The sequence below is a fragment of the Schistocerca nitens genome, chromosome 3, assembly GCF_023898315.1.
Source record: "Schistocerca nitens isolate TAMUIC-IGC-003100 chromosome 3, iqSchNite1.1, whole genome shotgun sequence".
Lineage (NCBI taxonomy): Eukaryota > Metazoa > Arthropoda > Insecta > Orthoptera > Acrididae > Schistocerca > Schistocerca nitens.
In genome coordinates, this window is record NC_064616.1 from 637,340,285 (window position 1) to 637,364,910 (window position 24,626).

The 24,626-nt window shown below is 44.1% G+C and overlaps 1 protein-coding gene across 1 annotated transcript in view; it reads right to left on the minus strand.

The window, feature by feature from the left end:
- Positions 1–2,043: 2,043 nt before the first annotated feature.
- LOC126249691 (uncharacterized) overlaps positions 2,044–24,626 on the minus strand; it is a 288,350-nt gene continuing 265,767 nt past the window's right edge. Inside the window, exon 3 of the mRNA XM_049951370.1 lies at positions 2,044–4,097. Within this exon, the coding sequence (XP_049807327.1) occupies positions 2,425–4,092 (1,668 nt within the window). The 5' untranslated portion in view covers positions 4,093–4,097 and the 3' untranslated portion in view covers positions 2,044–2,424. The remainder of the gene's footprint in view (positions 4,098–24,626) is intronic.

Genomic DNA, 24,626 nt, shown 5'->3' on the forward strand with positions numbered 1-24,626 from the left:
GAGAGAGAGAGAGAGAGAGAGCTGAAGGGTCTTAGCACTAACCTCCCACCTGCCTCTCGATGGAGCTAGGAAGTCGCAATCATGCGCCAGCCAGCCGACGTGTAAACCTGGATAATGGTAGGACGCTGTAGACGTGCGGTCCAGGGACAACCGTACAAACCTCTGTCAACTGTGCCTATTGTCACATCGCGCACCTCTGACGGAGTCTTATCATAGCGGGCCTATGTCATTCTTTTTGCTTTGCATGTTTAAGATGTCATTGGGAGCAAATTTCGGTTTTAGAGAATGCTTGTACAATTAACAGTATAGATGCTTAAGAGTACCTGTCCTATTAATAATGAGAAAATATCTTTTTGAAAAGAACACTGAAAACCACGTTGGATAAGTACAATTATGTAGACATACTTTTACAGAAATATCTGTAGCCACAGTATTGTCTCAGCAGTTGAATCTTTGGCATGCACTAGCCACACAACTGCGAAGAACATTAGGAGAAATTGTGAAATGAAATGATAGTGTTGTGTGCGCGAGCGCCAGGTGAGGATATATTCCCATTACATCTAAGCAAAAATATCTTCGACATTATTTACGTAATACAACGCACGAAAATCGTGTAAACTAAAATTCATATTTCTGGGCAAGAACAATAATGTCTCGGAACATAACCTCGCAGGCACAACCAGCAAAATTCTTGTGCACTTCACAGGAATGTGTAATATAATAATTGAATTATAAATAATAGTCAGGCATCTGACGATGCAGCATGCTACCGTGACGCTTCGTGTCAATGAACACTGGAACAAAAATGTGGCTGAAGAAAACTATTCTTTTGTAAATTATTAAAATCATTAGTATAATAAAACTAACCAAATTATGCGTAAACGTGCGTGTCACAAAGCACACACATGAACACGGACTCACATTTAAATAAAATTGTGATAAATTTAACAGAAGACCACTGCTTCAGGAAATGAAAATTTGTTGGATAAAGGCAAAAGCTTTCCCCAGATGAACATAGCTGGCTGACCACTCTTATTGCTATCAGAGATCAGAAAGCAGCCAGTCGTCCAAAACATTAAAATCCAGTGAGAACTTTGGGACGAATTCCGATTCCTAACAAAATCATAACTTAAAATGGAGGGCATTTCTGGAGTCTGATGATGATTCAAATCAAGAAATTCGTCAACAAAATTAGAATGAGCTGTGGACGGTTTTTCTTTTTATTCATAGAACCTATATTTTACAATCGTGACCAGCTAACTCTGCGGAATATGAACGGGAAACCTAATATTCTAACATACAATACGGCAATTATTGCAATTTGTAAATGCATTTAAGGCGTTTTAGCACTCTTGCTTTCATTTTTCTTACAAGACCTAGATAAAAACTGGGCAGAAATGCCGCTAACCTAGCCTTTTATCATCAACAAAATCTCATACAGCGAACGAAACCTAAGAATAGAACAGTATTTCAACCTCTGACATGCCGAAAACGTGTAGTGTATCTTAATCGCTGTGCCTTGTAAGTAGCATATAAATTAGCTGCTAAATTATTTTCTCGCTGTTTTGTTGTACTAAGTCATGTTTAAAGAAAGAGAAAAACAGTGTGATGTAACATCGAAGTATTCGAAAAATTAACAGTAGGCCTACGTTAGCAAATAATGCCAAAAATTCAGAAACACGAAGTCCGATTTTCATCAAAGAAAACATCTGCAGCACTATTACAGCTGTAGCATACTGGTCTGTCTCCTTTCTATATTTCATAAATTCTTGTTTACATGTTAAACCCTATATTTTTATTGTTACTGCTTTCCGTCTGTATTTTATTGAATTTCCTCTGTAACTGATTGTTTGTTGTTAATCTCTGTGTGTATTTTATTAATGCTTTAGCAGTACTGTAACAATTTCATGTCCTCAACATGTAAAACTTTGGACTCAGGAAGTACTGAGTGAGGAGGTAATTTCTATTGGTAATGAAGCAACAAGGGAATCTGTTACTGAGATTACAAAAAGTATTAGAAAATTGTTACTGCAAGCTGCTGAGCTTTTATTTCACAAGAGAAAAAAATACATCGTTTATTTAATCGACTTTATTCAACGAAGAAGAAAAATAAATGCGTTTCTCGCATGTAAATGCGAGCGAAAAAATAAGCTGCTTTCACACTGCCGTCGATAAATAGGAATCAATCTCAGTCCACAATCTTTTGCAGGAAAACGAAAAAAGTTAGTCGCACACGAACACAAGTTCACTTAAGTACATGACAGTGCGCAGTGCGCCACTTCGGGTAGGACAAAAACGTCGCGCTTGGAGCATCAGAGAGGAAAGTCAAAAAACAACTCAAGTTCGCACGCAAACACACTGCGTTCACTCCATACGCAAAATATTTCATCGCGGAAAAATAAATTATACGCAGACTTAACAGAATTACTTAATACTGTTGCTGCCAATGTCGAAGAAACCGAGATTCCTCAGGGTCTCGGTAGCTCTACGGATCAGCTTGTCTTTGTATTTCCAAATAGTAGTGTCGATGACACTGTTCTTCCGGTACTCGGTGCAAGTCTTCTTCAGGGTCTTGACGCAGTCGGCCCTGTAGTGCTGCAGCTGCGCGTCGGCAGTGTCTATGGAGTAGGAGGTGCAGCCGGAAGCGAGGCACGCCAGCGGGAAGTGGTTGTGCAGCGTGAGCGCGCGCTCCGGGTTGTGGAAGCACTTCACGTACTGGTTCGGCTTCGTGAAGTTCTTGCTGCGGTACACGTGCTGCAGCATGTGCATGTACTTCGGAATGTTCTTGAACCAGCCGTGATTGTGGATCAGGTCGTCCAGGAAGTACACATTCCTGACGTTGTAGGACGCCCTCGTCTCGTTTCTGATTTCTAATGACTTGCGCTCGACGATGTCCATGAGTTCTCTCCACGAGCCAGTGTTGATGGGCATGATGACTTCGTCCACGTCCAGCAACGCTATGTACTTGTACGTATACAAGTTCTTGTACAGACAGTCGTTGTAGGGAATCAGCTCGTTCTGGCGCTTGTGGTTCACCTTGCGCACCAGATACATGTGCTGGAAGCCGGGCACATTGGGCTGGCCGCCGGGCAGCGTCAGCGGCGTGACGCTAACGCGACCCTGCTTCTCGTAATAACGCAGCACTTTGCTGATGTTGGGGTGCACTTGCAGCTCGTAGAAGAAGATCTTGTCCGCACCCAAGATGCCCAACAGTTCGATCCACTCCACTAGCCTGACCGACAGGTCCTCGTGAAGGAAGTCCAGGCCCTTGACGCAGACTGCGAAGTCTTTCTTCTTCTCCGGCCGGTCGTAGATGACCCTCAGGTTGTTCGTGGCGGTATCGCACAACTTCTCGACGAGGGATACGGAGGCGGGCACCTCCTTGTGGAACTTGTGAGGAATTTGGCACGCTATTAAGTACGGCTGGTAGATGCCTTGTTTGTAATTGCCCCACTTCCTGTACCATACGTACTTGTACTCCAGAGTCTTGACGAACACTGGCTCCTTCTGAGACTCGAACCAGAACTGGCAGTAAGTCTTGACGGTGGGCTCGATCCTGTTTATCATTCCGAGGATACGGACGGCCGGGCCAATCCTGCTGAACCTGCGCACGTCGTAATAGGCACCGTACAGCTGGAAGCTACCGTTGCTCGTCTGCAGCGTCTGCCAGTACACGTTGTTGAACTCGAGCTCGAAGATACTGGGGAACTTGGCGCAGCTCTCGTTCTTGTAGTACATGGCTTTGTTCTTGTGGCGGTTCCAGTAGGCGATGGGTAGGCTGGGGATCTGGCGCTGCACCTCCTGGACGATGCGCGCCTCGGACCAGGCGGCCGACTTGTCGACGAGCGGCTCGAGGCTGACGAGCGCGTCCAGCTGGTCGGCCGTGGCGTTGAGCTGCGTGGTGAGCTCCGAGCGCGCCGTGCGCGCGTCCGCCATCTTGTGCAGCAGCAGCCGGCTGGGCCCCGACAGCACGGGCCGCGAGGCGCCGCCCGCGTCCGACGTCAGCTGCAGCACCGCCACCAGCGCCAGGCCCCACGCCACCAGCGCCACCACCAGCCGCCGCACCGACCGGCACGCCCACATCGACTTCATAGCGCCTGCCGGCAACCAAAAAAATCACACCATTAGGAAAAGAAACAGGCGATAAGTTCTGGTTACTCCCGTGGTTCTCTACGTGAGCATTATCTATACTACTGGCCATTAAAATTGCTACACCAAGAAGAAATGCAGATGATAAACGGGTATTCATTGGAAAAATATATTATACTAGAACAGACATGTGACTACATTTTCACGCAATTTGAGTGCATACATTCTGAGAAATCAGTACCCAGAACAACCACCTCTGGCCGTAGTAACGGCCTTGATACGCCTGGGCGTTGAGTCACACCTTGGTTCAAAATGGTTCAAATGGCTCTGAGCACTATGGGACATAACTGCTGAGGTCATCAGTCCGCTAGAACGTAGAACTATTTCAACCTAACTAACCTAACGACAGCACACACATCCCTGTCCGAGGCAGGATTCGAACCTGCGACCGTAGCGGTCGCGCGGTTCCAGACTGTAGCACCTAGAACCGCTCGACCACTTCGGCGGCCAAACAGAGCTTGGATGGCGTGTACAGGTACAGCTGCCCATGCAGCTTCGACGCGATACCACAGTTGATCAAGAGTAGTGACTGGCATATTGTGACGAGCCAGTTGCTCGGCCACCATTGACCAGACGTTTTCAATTAGTGAGATATCTGGAGAATGTTCTGGCCAAGGCAGCATTCTAACATTTTCTGTATCCAGAAAGGCCCGTACAGGACCTGCAACATGCGGTCGTGCATTATCCTGCTGAAATGTAGGGTTTCGCAGGGATCGAATGAAGGATAGAGCCACGGGTCGTAACACATCTGAAATTTAACGTCCACTGTTCAAAGTGCCGTCAATGCGAACAAGAGGTGACCGAGACGTGTAACCAATGGCACCCCATATCATCACGCCGGGTGATACGCCAGTATGGCGATGACGAAAACACGCTTCCAATGTGTGTTCACCGCGATGTCGCCAAACACAGATGTGACCATCATGATGCTGTAAACAGAACCTGGATTCATCCGAAAAAATGACGTTTTGCCATTCGTGCACCCAGGTTCGTCGCTGAGTACACCATCGCAGGCGCTCCTGTCTGTGATGCAGGGTCAAGGGTAACCGCAGCCATGGATGGTCTCCGAGCTGGTAGTCCATGCTGCTGCAAACGTCGTCGAACTGTTCGTGCAGATGGTTGTCGTCTTGCAAACGTCCCCATCTGTTGACTCAGGGATCGAGACGTGGCTGCACGATCCGTTACAGCCACGCGGATAACATGCCTGTCATTTCGACTGCTAATGATACGAGGCCGTTGGGATCCTGCACGGCGTTCCGTATTACCCTCCTGAACCCACCGATTCCATATTCTGCTAACAGTCATTGGATCTGGACCAACGCGAGCAGCAAAGTCGCGATACGATAAACCGCAATCGCGACAGGCTACAATCCGACCTTTATCAAAGTCGGAAACGTGATGGTACGCATTTCTCCTCCTTACACGAGGCATCAGAACAACGTTTCACCAGACAACGCCTGTCAACTGCTGTTTGTGTATGAGAAATCGGTTGGAAACTTTCCTCATGTCAGCACCTTGTAGGTGTCGCCACCGGCGCCAACCTTGTGTGAATGCTCTGAAAAGCTAATCATTTCCATATCACAGCATCTTATTCCTGTCGATTAAATTTCGCGTATGTAGCACGTCATCGTCGTGCTGTAGCAATTTTAATGGCCAGTAGTGTACTTGACGAGGAGAGAGTTGCTCGGCAGGCATCTATCACAGCGCCAGCACGTCGGAGACATAGTGGAAAGAAGAGGTGCGACGGTGTCACCAGTTACATTATATGATGCAAAACATCTGGACACTACACTGTAATGCAGAACTGATCACTACATGTCACGAGAGGCGTGCACGCCATTATGGAGAGGCGGGGAGTATTGTGGCGTCAGTAAAGAAGCAGAAACATCAGAATGGGTTGGCCAAGAGAGCTTAATCACTTTGAACGTGGACTAGGCGTTGGATGTCATCTGAATAACAAATCCATGAGGAACATATCAACCCTTCTGAAGCTGTCCAAGCCGAAAGTTGGTGATTTTATTCTGAAGTGGAAATGAAAAGTAACAATCACAGCTAAACCAAGAGCCAGGCAGATGTACTGTTGTACAGCGACCGTTGAGAAATGCGGAGGGTGATTGCAAGAAGGAGAGAAAAGGGACACATGAAATCAGATGAAGGAATCACTCTGGAGTTCCAGAGTTCTACCAGCAGTCTAGCTGCCGCTGTGACTGTGTACAGGGAGTTAAAAAGGATGAGGTAGAATGGTCGAACAGCTTGTCACAAGCCACATATTTCTGTAGGCAATGTCAACCAACGTTTGACAAATGCATGGAGAACGTTAACTGCCATCACGTGTAGTGCCAACAGTGAAGTTCAGAGGAGGTCGAGTTACAGCATGGGTTTTTTATCTTTTTTTTCGTTGTTTGGGTGTGGTCCCATTACTGGGCTTAAGGAAACGCTAAATGTGTAAGGATGCGAACACATCCTACACGACTGTAGTATATACAGGATGGCAACAGATCTTTGTATTAAGCAGCTGTCGTGCGAGGAAACCCGCCTCATACACACTTATCGACTACTTCCAGAGGTTACAAAATCGCGATCTCAAACTCACTCTGCACCTACCACTGGATTTCCTGACGGCGGAACTCACACAGGTAACCGGAATACCTCACATCCGGGAGAAGTGTAGGTGATCGATCGACGATTTCCAAAGGAAATGTAGGGAGTTGCGGAAGAGACGTCTCCACCCTGCACCCAAGAATGCACCCCCATTAAGCTACCAGGTGGTCATACCTCGCTGACAGGGTAACATGTTCTTGTAACATATTAACCTAACTTTTTTCGTGTGTTTCAGATGGACACCAGAAACGACACGAAAGAAGGGAAGATCATCTGACAGCCCGTAGGGCTAAGCCTTCGTTGTCGAACGGGAGAAGATGACAGCCTTGAAGTCTTGAAAGGACGGTGGAATGAAAGGGATAACCGGAGTGGGGAGGGGATGATGAGGCTTGTACCGAAAAGGGAGTGTCTTATGTTTGACTGCTCTTTCTATTACTGACAGAAAGAATGGAGGTGAATTTAAGTAACTACCACAATCCACTGGAATGTCTTTGGGTTAGTACGCGTGCACGAAGTGGACAAGTTTGACCAAGGCAAAGCGCCGACACTGGAGTTCCACGAACCCTGTTGAAACTGACCACCTATTTAGCAGCGGGGAAGAGTCAATATTAAGACTGATGAAACTATGTTGTTGTACGCTGCGTCTATATTCGGCTGAGCACTGTGGAAATCTACAGCGTCTAGTTAACCAAACAACCGGAGTATTTTGCAACCACTTTTCTCAAAATACCTTAGAAAAGGTAATGTTGACAATATTGGAATTAAAACACGGATTCGCCTAAAATGGACAACTATCAGTTCACCTCGGTTCCTGAAAGACATTTTGAAATGAAGCTATGATGTTTTACAGACTAATTGATCAGTTTGGAAATTTGCACTCTGACGATGTGGGAAATCATTTTTCAAGCATTAAAACCGAAGTCTGAGAAGTTTAATTCTCAGTGCTGACAAAGATCTCCTATAAAATCTCATTATTAATAGCGCAACATGGGGAAGAGTCGTATAAATTTATTACCATCAATTACCATTAATATGCCGAGGCCTGACGTATGTGTACCAGGATGAAATCAATTACAGTGAGTAATAACACATTTTCTAGAAGTATCGATAAGATGACATTTGATGTGGAAAAAAAAATCAAATTTAACATTAACATCGTCCATATTATGAATATATGATTTAGTGTTAGAATAGTCAACTTTGAAAACCTTCGTCGAATTAAAAAAAATTAGGACATAAGCCGAAGTGAATTTACATTTACGTGAAAATTTAGGATTTTGAACTCCGCCATCTGCAAAAAACAATATACAAGTTAAGGTAAAGTTAAGTGCGTAAGAGAACTTGTCTACAAGGTAAATTAGGTCTCCATTCGAACTGCAGTTTGGGAACCCGGGGGATGGGGGTGGGGGGTGGGGGTGTTGAGAAGATGGCCGCAATTACCAATTAGCAAGGGGACTGGGGGTGGGGGTGGGGGGAGGGGCGCTGAGTTGAAATTTCTTTCATCACTGGATTCCTCCATGGCTGTCAAATATCTCGTAATATCCATCGGGTTTGACTTAACATGGAACAACCACTTCTCTTTCGAAAAGAAAATGGTACACACATTCATTGACAGAATCTTAAGATTAACCAATCCACGAAGGTGGTAGCTTAGAAGACTATCGCCTCCAACCGTTTCTTTTTTTATTACTCGTTGGTGAGGAGCCTTTACCGAGCTTAGACTGGCGGAAGAAAGTAAAGACCCAGGGAAGGGCTGCATGATTTATTTGTTGATTGCATTGTCAAACCGAGGTCGCCAGAAAAATATTTAACTTCGATGGAAGATGGTACGAGAGACTATTTGAATTTTAAGGGCGTGCCTTTAAGTTACGCGCAGATTTCTTTCACTATTACAAGAATTATTATTTTCTGGTACACACATAATGACAATGGCAGCATCATTACAGAAGTACAGGCTTACGCAGAGGTATAGCGACACTTTCTTCCTGCGCACCATCAGCGAATGTAGCGGGACTAATTACCATATTAACTCTTTCCTACACATATAATAATGATGCAGCTGAAGCATGGTATTATTGTGAAATAACTGTTTCCCCGTTTCTCCCCAGTGGGTTTAGTGCTACCACTGAAGGGTCTCCCAGGTACGAAGAAACACCCAACAGCGATATTTACAGCATTTTGCAAGCAGGGTCCTTTAACTAAGTATTCACATTACGTTTTAATTACTGTTTTCCGGAAGCACTTTTCGCAAATCTTCCTACAACGGAAAGCTATAAAAGTGAACATAAAAACGAAAGATTTACCTAAATGAGGATTACAAAAGTGCAATTTTACTGGACAATCATCGCTGACTTGACTAATAGCTGTTAGTAGAGAAGCTGTATTCGGTTCTGAGAGTTTATTTATCGCTCCTCTTTCTGTATGCTATGGACCAGTATCCAAAAAAATGCGAAGCACAAATAACCCTCCTTTTTCTGAAAAAAACTTTTCGGGATTTCTTTCACAAACTGTCAATCATCGGAAAAATCTAGCAATGCAACATGCATTTTAGTACACAGAAACAGGGGTACACGATGTATTACACGACTACAAAAATAGAGGATGCACCATATACCTAAGTAACTATACGGAATACTCGGACATTTAACTGGGAGTACAAAATTATGGTTAGGAACAGCGTCAATGGTGGAATTTATGTTTAGCATAACAGATTGATAATTGCGATTTCTGTAAAGCAACAGTTTTAAGTTTTGGCACTGAAAATTGCACCTTAACGAAGTTTAGAAGAGCGACCGCTAAGATTTTACACCTAGTCAGTTAATGGTGTGCTTCACGGTGTTGTGTCGAGTAGTTTTTTCAAAAATGGTGCAAATGGCTCTGAGCACTATGGGACTAAACTTCTGAGGTCATCAATCCCCTAGAAATTAGAACTACTTAAACCTAACTAACCTAGGGACATCACACACATCCATGCCCGAGGCAGGATTCGAACCTGCGACCGTATCAGTCGCGCGGTTCCGGACAGAGCCTAGAACCGCGAGACCACCGCGGCCGGCCACAACCGGTTGTCGAGACCTACTTCGTCTGCAACATTACAAAGAACGCTTTTATTTTTGCTGAAGGGAGCAAAATACATGGGGCGTCATGTTTCCTATAGAAGTCAACTGATCTTTTCGGAATGTTGGGCCAGAATAAGGTAGGTAAGCCATTTTTGGCTTCTCTTCCTCGGTCTCTGTCTCAGCCTATTTCTCAACCGTTCTTGATTTTGACTCCAACACCCTCTCAGTTTAACAGTACGAGCAGTTATTCCATCGGAACACTATTTTTAGGTTATTTAATTCATTTGCGAGACTCTCCTTGTCTGGAAGTGTTCGAGCTCTATGAACGCAGTATTTAGCATTCAATTTCTTTGTGACCGATAGTGGTGACTCGAGGCATTGAGACAGAGGTCAGTGTGCGAATGTTTTCTATATACACAGTGACTCGGGAATTCGTTCTTCTCTTAATACGTCGAGGAAATGTACGTGGCTCTTTTTCAAGTTCGATGGTGGGTTTTACATTGCTATAGACAGCGTTTAAATGTTCCAGGAAATCTTCACGTTTCTGAGACAGAGACCGAGGAAGATAAACCAAAAATCGCATATCTACATTATGCTGGCACAATATCCGGAGAGATCTGCAGACTCCTACTGTAGCATGACATCCAGTGTATTTCACTCCCTTCAGCTAACTTTTAAGATCAAAAGTCTTCTTTGCAACGCTAGAGACTATCTAGGTCTGGGGTGGTCAAGCGCTTTTACCTACCGCACACTTTTGTACCTTTGCTAGTATTAAAATTTTCCAACTGCTCATCAGTTCCACAGCAATGGGGATTTATATGGTAGGGAAATTTATAAAGCAGAGTTACAGTAAATTACAGCATATAATAATAATTACTTAACAAATAATTTATATCCAAATTTTATGGAACGCTAATGAAAATGTGTTTAAAATCCATGCCGTCTGCCGCCCACCTTGAAAGCTGGAACGCCTACCAGTGGGCGGTAGGGACCAGGTTGACTACAACTGATCTAGGTCTTCGAAATACGGGTGTGTATCGCTCTGCCTAGAATCCAGTCACGAACTCAAATAGGATGAAGCCAGTATGGTGGTGCAAACGCCAAGTTTATGGGCCAGCATAATTAAGAAGTGTCTCGAAATAAAGGCGTCAGGGAAATTAATAAACGGGGGCGGAGGTTTCACTTCGGGTCTGTCACTCAGTTTATAAGGATCTCGCCGAGCATTACATGCACCGGAGGAAGGAAAACGCTGAGAGAAATTGCGTTTCACAGAATATCACTGCGAGCTCTGAAAAACAAAAGAGCCTCAAAGAACTTAGTAGGAGACGAGAATCGAACTCGGCTATAATTAGTGGCTCGAGACCAACTATAGCTCAGAGTCTGGTAGGAGACCAGGCAGCATGAACACACAACAGCGAAACTAGAGGTACCTCACGAAGACGAATGGGACGGTAATCGAAATATTGTGCATACAATGTTAACAACTCGGCAGAAGACCCGGAAGCTCACCATGAATCACGCCGAGAAAACCTCTGATCACATTTAGTCACTTCTTCTGACAACGTCACAAAGGAAATTATTTGCGTTACTTCTTGTGTTTGGTTGCTGATTTATGTAAGACTGCGAATGGTAGATTAAAATTCTTCCACTTGTATTCAGAAACATTTTTATAGCCGGCTGCGAAGGAAAAATTTATAACTGAATAATTGTCATGGGTACTAAACTAAGAAACAGTAAGACCAGCTGTCTAGTTAGCAAGTTCTTGCAGAATGATATGCATTGCAAGGGCTATAGCGTTTAAGGCTCAGAGATACGTTATGGCAGAAGTAAACAACAAAAATTATCACTGAGGGTGTCAAGAGTACAGACATGTTTATGTCAGCCTTGCAGAATACAAGCAAAGGAAGGGCTTCGCGAGAGCTCGAATCATCTTTCAAGCTACAGTTGGAGTCACGAACGTTGGCGGTTGAGTTTAGGCTTGTTCTGCACACCTACACTATGTGATCAAAAGTATCCGGACACCCCCAAAAACACACGTTTTTCATTTTAGGTGCACTGTGCTACCACCTATTACCAGGTACTCCATATCAGGGACCTCAGTAGTCATTAGATATCGTCAGAGCAGAATGGGGTGCTCCGCTGAACTCACGGACTTTGATCGTGGTCAGGTGATTGGGCGTCACTTGGCTCATACGTCTGTACGCGAGATTTTCACATCCCTAAACATCCCTAGGTCCACTGTTTCCGATGTGTTTGTGAAGTGGAAAAGTGAAGGGCCACGTACGGCACAAAAGCGTGCAGGCCGACCTCGTTTGTTGACTGACAGAGACCGCCGATAGTTGAAGAGGGTCGTAACGCGTAATAGGCAGACATCTATCCAGACCATCACACAGGAATTCCAAACTGCATCCGGATCCACTGCAAGAACTGTGACAGTTAGGCGGGAGGAGAGAAAACAGATTTCATGGTCGAGCGGCTGCTCATAACCCACACATCACGCCGGTAAATGCCAAACGACGCCTCGCTTGATGTAAGGAGCGTAAAGATTGAACGATTGAACAGTGGAAAAACGTTGTGTGGAGTGACGAATCACGGTACACAATGTGGCGATCCGATGGCAAGATGTGGCTATGGCGAATGCCCAGTGAACGTCACCTAAAAAAATGATCAAATGTGTGTGAATTCCTAAGAGACCAAACTGCTGAGGTCACCGGTCCCTAGACTTACAGACTTACACACTACTTAAACTACCTTAAACTAACTTTTGCTATACCCCCCCCCCCCACACACACACACACACACACACATGCCCGAGGGAGGACGCGAATCTCCGGCGGGAGGGGCCGCGCAATCCATGACATGGCACCTCAAACCATGCGGCCACTACGCGCGGCGAACGTCATCTGCCAGCGTGTGTAGTGCCAACAGTAAAATTCGGAGGCGGTGGTTTTATGGTGTGGTCGTGTTTCTCGTGGAGGGAGCTTGTACCCCTTGTTTTGCGTGGCACTATCACAGCACAGACCTACAGTGATGTTTTAAGCACCTTCTTGCTTCCCACTGTTGAAGAGCAATTCGGGGATGGCGACTGCATCTTTCAAAACGATCGATCACCTGTTCAGTATGCACGGCCTGTGGCGGAGTGGTTACACGACAATAAGATCTGTTTAATGGACTGGCCTGCACAGAGTCCTGACTGAATCCTACAGAACACTTTTGGGATGTTTTAGAACGCTGACTTCGTGCCAGGCCTCTCCGAACGACGTTGATAACTCTCCTCAGTGCAGCTCTCCGTGAAGAATGGGCTGCCATTCCCCAAGAAACCTTCCAGCACCTGACTGAACGTATGCCTGCGAGAGTGGAAGCTGTCATGAAGGCTAAGGGTGGGCCAACACCATATTGAATTCCAGCATTACCGATGGAGGGCGCCACGAAACTAATTTTCAGCCAGGTGTCCGGATACTTTTGATCACACAGTGTACGTCACGTATGCTCCAACAGCCAACGAGCGTTCACTATGTTCTGAGCGCTGTGCTGTGAATGCCGTAGCTAATGCAAGTATTAAACGTGATGGTAGCGAGTTGTTTAGTGAATTTCGGTTCCATTTGTTGCGAGGTGTCGTTGCTGATTGTGGTGGTAAGTGATAAATTCTGCAGAAGTAAGCGGGAGACGTAATCTGCAGGATATACGCTTTCTTCAAGCGGAAAGCACAGGTTGGTTGGTTGGTTTGTTTTGGGGTTTGATGGGGGCTAAACATCGAGGTCATCGGTCCCCAGTTCCCAACAGACATACTTGTAAAAGGCCTATAAAGTAAAAGCGTAACCTCTGCACCCAGTGGGAGGAAAGCACGGGCTGTTGTAAATGAGCCATTCTATTTCGAAGGTATTACACATCTACGAATACGACTGATGCATGAATGAAACCGGAAACTAACCACATTTGTATTTCGCACTCTACAAATGATCTGTGAGTGCTTCTCCGATCACACACACGACACGTTCAAGCAATAGTCAAGTTCGTTCCATACGTTACCAGCGGAAAGAAAAAAATGCTGCTATCGGAGCACGAAATGTGTGATTATGTTCATGTTTATTGGAAGACAGACTGAAAAGTGGAGATGCCAACTGCCTCATTCTAAGTTCCTCGGCACCTTTAAAAATATTCAAAAATCGTGACATGCAAACATACTCGCTTTTTTTCTCACCTCAAACGTCCACAAAATCCCTTAACTGTAACTCTGTCACACCCACTAGTCCATCGCTGTAAGTCGTTCATAGCCATCCACTCTTAACTGCCCTTTCTCACTCACTCATCCATCCATCCATCCATCCATCCATCCATCCATCCATCCATCCATCCATCCATATTCGTTGTCATTATCCCTCTGCGTATCTCTGACATTGTCTCCTGTGTTACAGCCACAGACTCCTCCGTTACTACTACTACTACTACTACTACTACTACGTCTCGTCCCTCTGTCTCCTCTTACTGTCTGTTGCTGCTAATATGTAATTCGTTCTTTCCTACTGCTGCTGTATCTCTTCCTTGTTGTCGATTCTCATAGACACACACATTATTACTAGCTCTCACCATCTGCCACTTACTCTTTCTCCCCCCCCCCCTCACCCCTCTCTGGCGCAACCACCTTCACTCTTTTCCTAGTACTGTTCTGTCACTGTCAATTATGTTCCATTGCCATTGTGTTCAAAAAATGGTTCAAATGGTTCTGAGCACTATGGGACTTAACATCTGTGGTCATCAGTTCCCTAGAACTTAGAACTAATTAAACCTAACTAACCTAAGGACATCACACACATCCATGCCCGAGGCAGGATTCGAACCTGCGACCGTAGCAGCCATTGTGTTCTTTTTGTCTTTCACTGCCATTATCTCCTTCGCTGTTTCTATACCACAACCACTGTCTACTATATTCCACTGTTTATTACTTTTTCCTGTCTCTCTGTCTTTGTCACTGTCACTGTCACTGTCTGCTCGCACAGCATAAAGAGGTGTAAATATGTCAGTATGTCAAAAATATTTGGGAAAATTTTTGAAGGTGTTGAAGGTAGAATGAGGCAGCTGGTACCCTACTTTTCAGCCAGAATCTTTCAAATAAACAGGAACATGTTCGCATCTTTTGTGCTCCAATAGGAGCATTTTTCCGCTGGTTCCTATTTTCCCTCCTGCAGCAGAGCATGTAAGTAATTGGAAAAGAAATGTATTCCTGAGTAGAATTTAGATAGTTTACTTATGTGAAATTGAAATAACGCAGGACTAATTTCACATGCAAAACAATTTTGCATGTGCTTCAGTATTACAACATGTTGTTCTCAGTCACTTTATGAAGTGTGTTTTCTCCTCACACCTGATTTTACGTGCATGTTTAACGTATACGAACAGAGTAACTTTGAACTCCTGTATCTCGGGAACTGATTAAGATATGAAGAAAATTTTCAACGTTGTTTGAGATCTGGATCTCAGGAGTATATCATAAAAATTTCAGTCATTTTCTGTGCACAGCCGTCGTAGAGTCTTCGGCTGGGCTTTGGTCCGCTGGTGACGGCGAAAATATAGCAAAACTACCCTTTTTGTGGGTTTTTTCCGAGGAACTGCCCATGAACTAACGCTGCCTCCATAATTTCCATCAAGTCCACCGCACACCACATCAAATGCAAATAGAATCAACCGATTTGCTGCATTTGCCTAAGCAGGAGAAAGTGTTCAATATTCACACTTCGAACCTTTACTATAGGATAGGACACTAAGACGATCCTTCTGTAGGGTATACAAATGGTCCGTAGCCAAACGGCTATCCGGAACACTTGACCCTACCACCAACATTAGAATTCTATTTATAAGCACGGGGATATCCTGTCTTTATGTGCGGGATTTTGGAACATTAGCTACGCATGCTGTCGCATGCATAGCGATGTAGCAACACCTTATGAATGGTCACCACACCACCACTGATGCGTTCTCAGAGCTGTTCCAGTGTTCTTGGCAGTCGGGGTATGTGAACACGGTCCAAGTCACAATGCCTACGGTCTGACGATGAGAAGAGGGATGGGGTGGGGCAACAAAAGGAACAAAACGGTTATCTTTTTACCACTACGCCCAATCGAGCGATTCTCAACTTAGTCGTTTGGGTAGCGACCAACATCGATGCTCCAATAAGTGGATGAAATTCTCTGAACCAGGAGCCAGTTGTGGAAACAACTGAAACATATTAAGGTGAGAAATACCCGTCACAGTCTTCTCCCAGAAGACAAACGGCCCATGCAGCTTCGTCTGTGACAGTGTACAAAAAATCGTGACCTTCGGCGAATCTCTTTCATGCGCCACAATTCAATGCGAATTTTCAGTTCCCCACTCTTTCACATTGTGGTGATTAACCTTTCCAGACCCGCCCGTTTGGCCGCGCGGTCTAACGCACGGCTTTCCGGGCGGGAAGGAGCGCCTGGTCCCCGGCACGAATGCACCCGGCGGATTTGTGTCGACGTCCGGTGAACCGGCCAGTCTGTGGATGGTTTTTAGGCGGTTTTCCATCTGCCTCGGCGAATGCAGGCTGATTCCCCTTATTCCGCCTCAGTTAAACTATATCGGCGATTGCTGCGCAAACAAGTTCTCCACGTACGCGTACACCAACATATACTCTGCTACGCAAACATAGGGGTTACACCCGTCTGGTGAGAGACGTTCCCTGGGGGGTCCACCGGGGGCCTTACCGCACAATAACCCTGGGTTCGGTGTGGGGCGGGGCGGCGGAGGGGTGAAGTGGACGAGCCTCTCCGTCGTTTCTAGGTCCCCGGTTAACATACAATACAACCTTTCCAGATAAATTGAAAGTTGCTTCGTCACTGAATAAAGGGGAAATGTTCATCCTCAACTGCTCCTGTACTGTGATGCAAAATTGTAGGCACCGGCCATAACCTTCCGGTTTTAATTCTTGTACGGGCTGCAGACGGTGCGCTTTTAAATGTTGGGTTCTTTGGGGGAGGAGACCAGACAGCGAGGTCATCGATCTCATCGGATTAGGGAAGGACGGGGAAGGAAGTCGGCCGTGCCCTTTCAAAGGAACCATCCCGGCATTTGCCTGGAGCGATTTAGGGAAATCACGGAAAACCTAAATCAGGATGGCCGGACGCGGGACTGAACCGTCGTCCTCTCGAATGCGAGTCCAGTGTGCTAGCCACTACTCTTTTCTTGTTTTGTCGCTATTTTGTCAAAGCAGTGCAATCATAACGTCCAATTGGTGGGCACAAGGCAAACTCTGTGCTTTCGGTTCTATTCGTTCATCAATCGTATTTGTACACGTAATAACTTGGAAAATATAGAACTTTGAGAAAGGAATGAATGATTTTCAGTAGTCCTGTAGTTATAAAGTGGGTATGAAGTGTGGTCATGGAAAAAAATTGGGGCAAAATTTCAGGTTGTCGCAATCACTAGCTTGATGTCTTGATGGCTCAATGTGCCGATCAGCTGGGTGAAACGCGAATGAACGTGTGTAATCTCATCTTGCGAGAATATTGTGTCTTCCTTTGTAAAGCAGATAATGTGAAGAGTCTGATGTCACATCTCGTTACTACACGTCGTGTTACTGAACGTGACCCGGCCTTGCTTTCCTTTCAGATGAGGTACGATTAACGAAAACAGAGTGACCTACAGTTTAACGTGACAACTGAACCACAGTGCACCTTTACCTTTGTTTCACACAGACAGTACGGCCCGAGATGAAATTTACTTTAACGAGCTAAGGACACCCCAGATTTAAAGTATGGCATTCATTCGCGCATCTCCAACCACATTTTACGCCTTACTTCAGAAGTATGGAATACGGAATTAACATAGCGAAGACATAATATTATTTAATAACATACTTTGGCGTTTCATTGCGCGTCGTTTCTTCGCCTGTTTATTGCTTCTACAAATACTTTCGGCATCAATTACCTTCTCCATTTTGCCAAGAAGCGATTCTACAAAATGGGGAAAAATAGCTTATGTTGTGGCACAGCATCACAGGAAAATAAAGCGAAGTTCCGAAAGTCCTCCTGAATTACGGTTACGTCTGTTACGCATCTTCAGTTTTCCTTCCATTAGGCTGATTTACTTCTCCAGACCTAGCTCCTGCTCTTTCTCTAAAACCCACATCGTCGACGAGGCTTCCTCCTGTATCCGTCTACAGGTTTTCAGTAGGGTTTATGTTAGCAGCAGGTAGCGGGCACAATTAAGTTCTGTTATGCAAATCACCCAGCTCCGTCTTTGTCCCCACTACAGACACAGGACCCTCGACAGATTCATTATCTTGGGCCAGTGTTTTAACATACTGGAGTCCAATTCCGCACGCCTACTGGATTCTCCAGTTCTTAGAAACTCGTCCAACCTACTGTCAAATAAGCAGAGAACCGCCGTACCGTGTCCCAGCCCGAAAGTTTCACATTCCATTCCCCCATACGAGCGTTAATATCACAATTATGAGCCATAACTGTAGAATGAAGTAGTTTGATTCAAAACAATTTCTTTGAATTTAACGTTGCATAGTTCACTGTCTTTACATAAAACACAGAATGAGTCACTTTTAACAGGCAGCAAGCATTATTTCTATCCTACGATACAAAGAAATGCCGATACATGCGAGGTATCACATAACGCAACACATTAGTCGAAAAAGAACACTCAGCAATCTAATGCTGCAAGTCAGCTGAAGTGGCCACGCAAGAAATTTCTTCCTCGATCTTCGTCTGTGTAGAGCTATTTATGATTGACAGCAGTTCGCTTTCGTAGTAGACTACTGCACGTCTAACCCGGACAGCACTAAATGAACTAGCACAACTGGCCTCAATCCATCTTTGATATCTCCTGGCACTTACGTCACATATCACGACACGATTTCAGCTAACGAATTTCGTAAGGACCATATTATTAGGAAGCTCGGATCCTCTTAGAGAAAATAAGTACAGCTAAATGTTAAATTCTACGAAAAATTTTAAGTACAAAGATAGAGGCCTGGTCGCCAGAAGGGAGACACGCTGAATACGAAGAAAACACATGAAAGGGCAAAACATCTGGCTTTGATTTGTTGGGTGCCACATACAACCAACCTTATGGCGTAGACACACAATTGGGATCAAATATTGAAAATGCGTCTTATTGCCATTTCTATTGATCATATTCATGAAGTAACTGAATATTGGCTACGTCACCATCGTTAACGTCTACAAGCCTCCCGTTGCTACCTCGCCAAAACAGTAGTTAAACATCCATCTCTACCCAACAAGAATAAGAAAAAAGATAAAAAAATTTGGTAACACTTTCCGGAAATTGTAAACTATATACAATGAGTGAAAAATCAGTCTAGATCGCGATGGTATTTTATTAAAATGACCGATTTCGTCCTATGCTTAGGCCATCTTCAAACAGCACCATCAGCTGAAGTTGACAGTGCGTAGAACAGCCAGCTGACCTCAGTCGCTGCTGTGAGCCGTTTCAGCGACTGAGGTCAATTGTCTGTTCAAACGTACTATCAACTTCAGCTGATGGTGCTGCCTGAAGATGGCCTAAACCGGTCATTTTAATAAAGTACCATCGCGATCTAGACTGTTTTTCACTGACTTTTTTTAAAAAAATGAAAGACCGTCAAGGCAGCCTGCAACACAGAAACCAACTACTCGGTTCCATTCAGCGGCTCTTCAGCAAATGAAATAAGGGAAGTCCCTAGCTTGTATAGAATCCATACTGTATTCCTCTTACTAGAAAGTGGCTTTTTTAGGTTTTTCACAGATCTCTTGCAGATAGCCAATGATCCCCAAACACTCAAGGAAGCCATATATCATCGCAATATTAAAAACAAGAGAAACAAATGATTCCCCAAAACTATACACAATTTAACTGCTCAGCATGATTTACATATTTTTTGAAAGCTTACTCTGTAACAGGGTGAACCCTGTTATACTTAAGCGTATCATATCCCCATTGAACAGGAGGGATTTCGGCCTCACTGCAGCTACTCTTATCAAGTTTTCTCATAAAGAATGATCACAGCATCAGCCTACCATAAGCAATTGAAAATCTGAGCTGCATTTATCGACGTTACAGCTGCATATTATTAAAGGTTATGAAAGTGATCCAATGCAAAACTACGAACAAACTGGTCAGTGCTGTGCTTTCTAGCAGAGGTTTCCAAGCGATCTTCGGTAACAGGTTGAAGAGCATATGAAACTTAACAACGGCCTTCCACAGGGATTTTTTCTACTTCCGCTGTTATTAAGCCTTTTTATAGCTAATACGTCCGAAACCAGCTCATGGAATTTTGGATATGCCGACGACTGGGCTCTGGTAGAACTTTAAAATTATTGGGAAATACTTTCGCCATTAGCTTTCAACCCACTGCCACAAAAACAGAAGTCTCTGCATCCCACCTCAACAAAAAATTAGCCAACAGGAGACTCAGTATTTACTTTGAGAACAAACTATTGCCCTACATCGACATCCAAAATATCTAGGTGTCGCTCCACATAGATCACTGAGCTTCAAGAATCATCTGTCAAATGTTGCTGCCAAACTTAGAACTCGCAACATCATGCAGAAACTTGCCGGCACTTATGGGTGTCTTCAGAGGCCACACTGCGAACTTTATTTTTAGGTCCAGTCTATCCGGCAGCGAATACAGTCCACTGCTTTAGCTAACAATACTCTCACTAGCCACATCGGCGTCCAACTAAATCGTACTATGCACCTTATTACAGCCACAATAAAGGCGACCCAACCCTCTAGATACCCGGACTAAGCAATATAGCTGCTCCCCATCTGCGACGAGCGAAATAACTCTGAGAACTCAAAAAGATGAACAATCATTTTCCACAAATCTACAAAGACAACACAGTCAATGAGAAAACCAAATTGCAATCCAGACATCCACCCTTAAAAGAGCGAAAAAAATTTGGAAATGTATTCAGCTTAGTTGATCGCTGGAAAGAGGAGTGAACCAAATAGACACCCTATATGCCTTTCATAATATCCCTTGACTCACCATCACAACGCCCGGATTCGACAAGCCTCGCAAAAACTGATCAACCCTAAATAGAATACGAACTAACTGTGGTAAATGTGCTGATTTGTTGTTTGGACAGAAAAAAATACTTTCTCGCAAGTGCGATTGTAGAGCTGATAAGAAACCGTAAAACATATAGTTGCAGTCTGCCCACTGACAGCCTTCACTGGTGACCGCTCCGAATTCCTGCACGCCACAGAAAAGGCGGTAGAATGTAACATCAATGTGGACTTTCAGCTTCAGTCGAGTTTCTGTATATTTTGTGGCTTTATATATTCTATGTACTTTTATATCCATAATTTTCTTTTCATATTACCCATACGTTTTATATGTAGATTTAGTTTTCCGATTGTAAACTATTTATATGTAATTAGTTCATGTGATGTTCTACGAACATACCCTAATTGAATGAACAAGTAAAAATGAAAATTGTCAATATTATATTATCAATGCAAGAAGATTGAGATTAAAACTTTAAAGCATAAAAGCTGCACAAGTTACGGGAATAAGACAGCAATCAGAAAAAAGGAAGGCAAGAAATATGTAAAAAACAGAAGAGATTAGTTAGGTTACTTTATCCAACAAGCAGTCGACGTCAAACGCATCGCTAGTTGCTGACATGAGATCCTCGATGTTGCACTGCGGGTGGGGGTGGGGGGGGGGGGGGAGGATTAGGGCAGGAACACAAGTACTGGGCTGTCTGGACACCACAACTATTGCAAAGGATACAATATATTGAGGACAGTTTTGGATCTGCTGGTTTCTGTCCGCAAACTGTTAACGGATATCCAGACTTTTTAGTTTTTTGATGACCGACGGGCAATTCTTCCGAAGGACAGGAGGCTAGCTGTTATGATGGTTCCATCCACTGAAGGGTCTTTGTAATTGACTACATATCTCTTTAAGGCTGAATTTGGCGTTCGTGGTCCCCTGTAGCTACGAGGGAGCTATTCCTTGATTTTAGTGTGAGGAGCCAGTCGAAGGCCTTACGGAGGGTGGTGTTAGGACGCAGAGGATCTCATTCTCTCTCTAAAGTCTTTTGTTTCCTTCAAATTGCAGGTAGAGTGGTTCCAGCCAGGTAGCATGTCTTCTCTGCGGAAATAAGAAGAAAATCGGTGATGAGCTTTCATGTTTCGTTGACAGTGAGAAAATTTATTAGCGTGAGCGGATTTATACAAATCCGAGCTGGCGGAATTAGAAAACTGTTTTTTGTGCTTTTTACCACTTTTGTGGCTGCACCCGAATTTGAACTTAAGCTTTTGCCGAGGATAATGTTTATGTCACTAACTTTCACTTTGATGTTGGCACAGTGATACTTTCACGTCAGGATCCTGCCCAGGGTAACACCCAAGTATTTGAAGTAGCAGTAGTGCTCAAACAGGGATCCTGTGCATGTAACATGAAGCCATATGGATTCATGCCTGTTGCGGGAATCGAATGAGCAAAATGGAGTTGTTTTGTGACTGCAGTTGGTTCCGTAGATGGTATCATCTTAGGCCTTCCAGGCCTTTAGTTAGCCTACTTGGTGACCCTGCTTTTACGGACATTAAGCTGTGGTCGAAGCCACGTTTCTTTACCTAACGGCCGGCCGAAGTGGCCGTGCGGTTAAAGGCGCTGCAGTCTGGAACCGCAAGACCGCTACGGTCGCAGGTTCGAATCCTGCCTCGGGCATGGATGTTTGTGATGTCCGTAGGTTAGTTAGGTTTAACTAGTTCTAAGTTCTAGGGGACTAATGACCTCAGAAGTTGAGTCCCATAGTGCTCAGAGCCAGTTTACCTAACGTTTCATCTTCTGCGGGAGACATCTCCAGAGGCTATTAAGATGTTTAGTTTGAAAATTAAAAAACTTCATCTTTATAGCCACCAAGGATGTCCGCCGCAGCAGCAGATGAAATATTAGGGGCATAAAGTCGACGACCGGATGCTCACAAAACATTTGTCACCGGCCATGAAAGCCTGCACTGTGTGATCACACTTAAGTCTTGCGATCTGGTACGGCCAAACAGGAAGATTTCTGGGCGATGTGCAGCGGCTTGGAGAAACAGATCACACAGCAGTCTCTTAAGAAAGCAAATGTTTTGAATAGTGAAGAAAAGAAGACACCAATGTTGTTGAATCAGGGTAGCTGTACCCCTTTTTTAATTAAGAGTGTGTGTGTGTGTGTGTGTGTGTGTGTGTGTGTGTGTGTGTGTGTGTGTGTAAGGGGGGGGGGGGGGGGTATGTATAGTCACCTGTTGTCTTCAAATCAGATAACAACGGGCCACACGCGGATGAGGGTAAGGAATTAGCCCTGATGCTTGAAAGGGCATACACTGGTTGCCTCCAAGAGTCTTCAGGGGAAAAGCAGGTGTACAGAGTATAATCTGGCCCGACCAGCCAAAATAACAGTAGTCTACAGTGGCTGTTTGTGAGAAAGCAGCGAATAAATAATGATTCTACGAGAGTGGCAAAAAGGTTAATGGGAGCGAGGATAGTTTGCAGGATCGAACGTTTAAGGCACGTTGCACGAGTCATTTCAACAAATCAACTGTTATATAGCCCTTTAGCATGAAAGTACGAGAGCTAAGAGGACAATGCCTCTTAACACCTGCAGTTTCACTAATACAATTGCATACGGTTAGGGTGCTTTGTTTGTCAGTCATGTTTCACGCATCATTTGCACGTTAAATCGTAATGGTGTGGAATGAGTCATTTTACTGTCAAATAAGAAATTAATTTTTAAATATGGCTACACACTGACCATTTTTTAAAAATTTATAGACGCGAGTCAGTAATTCCTAACAAGCACCTTTTCCACGTTACAATAGCACAAATTATTCTACGAAATAGACGTATTTCTCAAGGAGAAACTTTTTAGTTTTTTTTTCAAATTTTACTTTGTCGGATATTTTATATCAATGGGTAAATGAGCAAAAATTACGGTTGTAGCATTGTGCACTTCTTTTTGTGCTGAAGACAGGCTTAATGTAGAGTACTGAATGTCATTTTTCTTCTGCTATTGTAGTTATATACATCTTTTTTCCTGTCGAACAGCAGTGTTTTATTTGCAACGAACTTCATGTAGGAATAAACCCGCAATGAAGCAGTAATCATAATTCCTGATTTCATACAGAGATGTCTACAAGACGTGGGTGAGCACGTATTGTTCTTACAGCATGTTTTTGAGCAATGAAGACTTCAAAAAAAAAATGTTCAAATGTGTGTGTGAAATCTTATGGGACCTAATTGCTAAGGTCATCAGTCCTTAAGCTTACACACTACTTAACCTAAATTATCCTAAGGACAAACACACACACCCATGCCCGAGGGAGGACTAACCTCCGCCGGGACCAGCCGAATGAAGACTTCCTTTTTTAAAAATGAGTTACCGCAGAACATTCATTCTTATGAGATTATTAAATGAATATATGCAAAATATGTCAACTTACTTGTTTGTCTCTCCGCAAGATTTGCCACAATTTTAAATTCAAGTGTGACTGTATGAAATTTTTTTAGGCGTTTCAAAATATGCTTCTTCCAGTTTGAATTCTAATCAATTTGGACACCCAAAATTTTTGAAGTTTTCACCCTATTTACTATTCCGCCACCATGTCTTACACTTATCATTGGTGTAGTACCTCTAGATGTGCGGAAATCCGTAGGCTGCGTCTTTTCCAAACATTCGCAGAAAACCAGTCGATGATACTTTTCAGAAAATTGTTTACAATTTCTTCTGTTGCTGTATGTATGCTTCGATTGATTCATCAGGAAAAAAAACTAATTCTGCCTATTGTA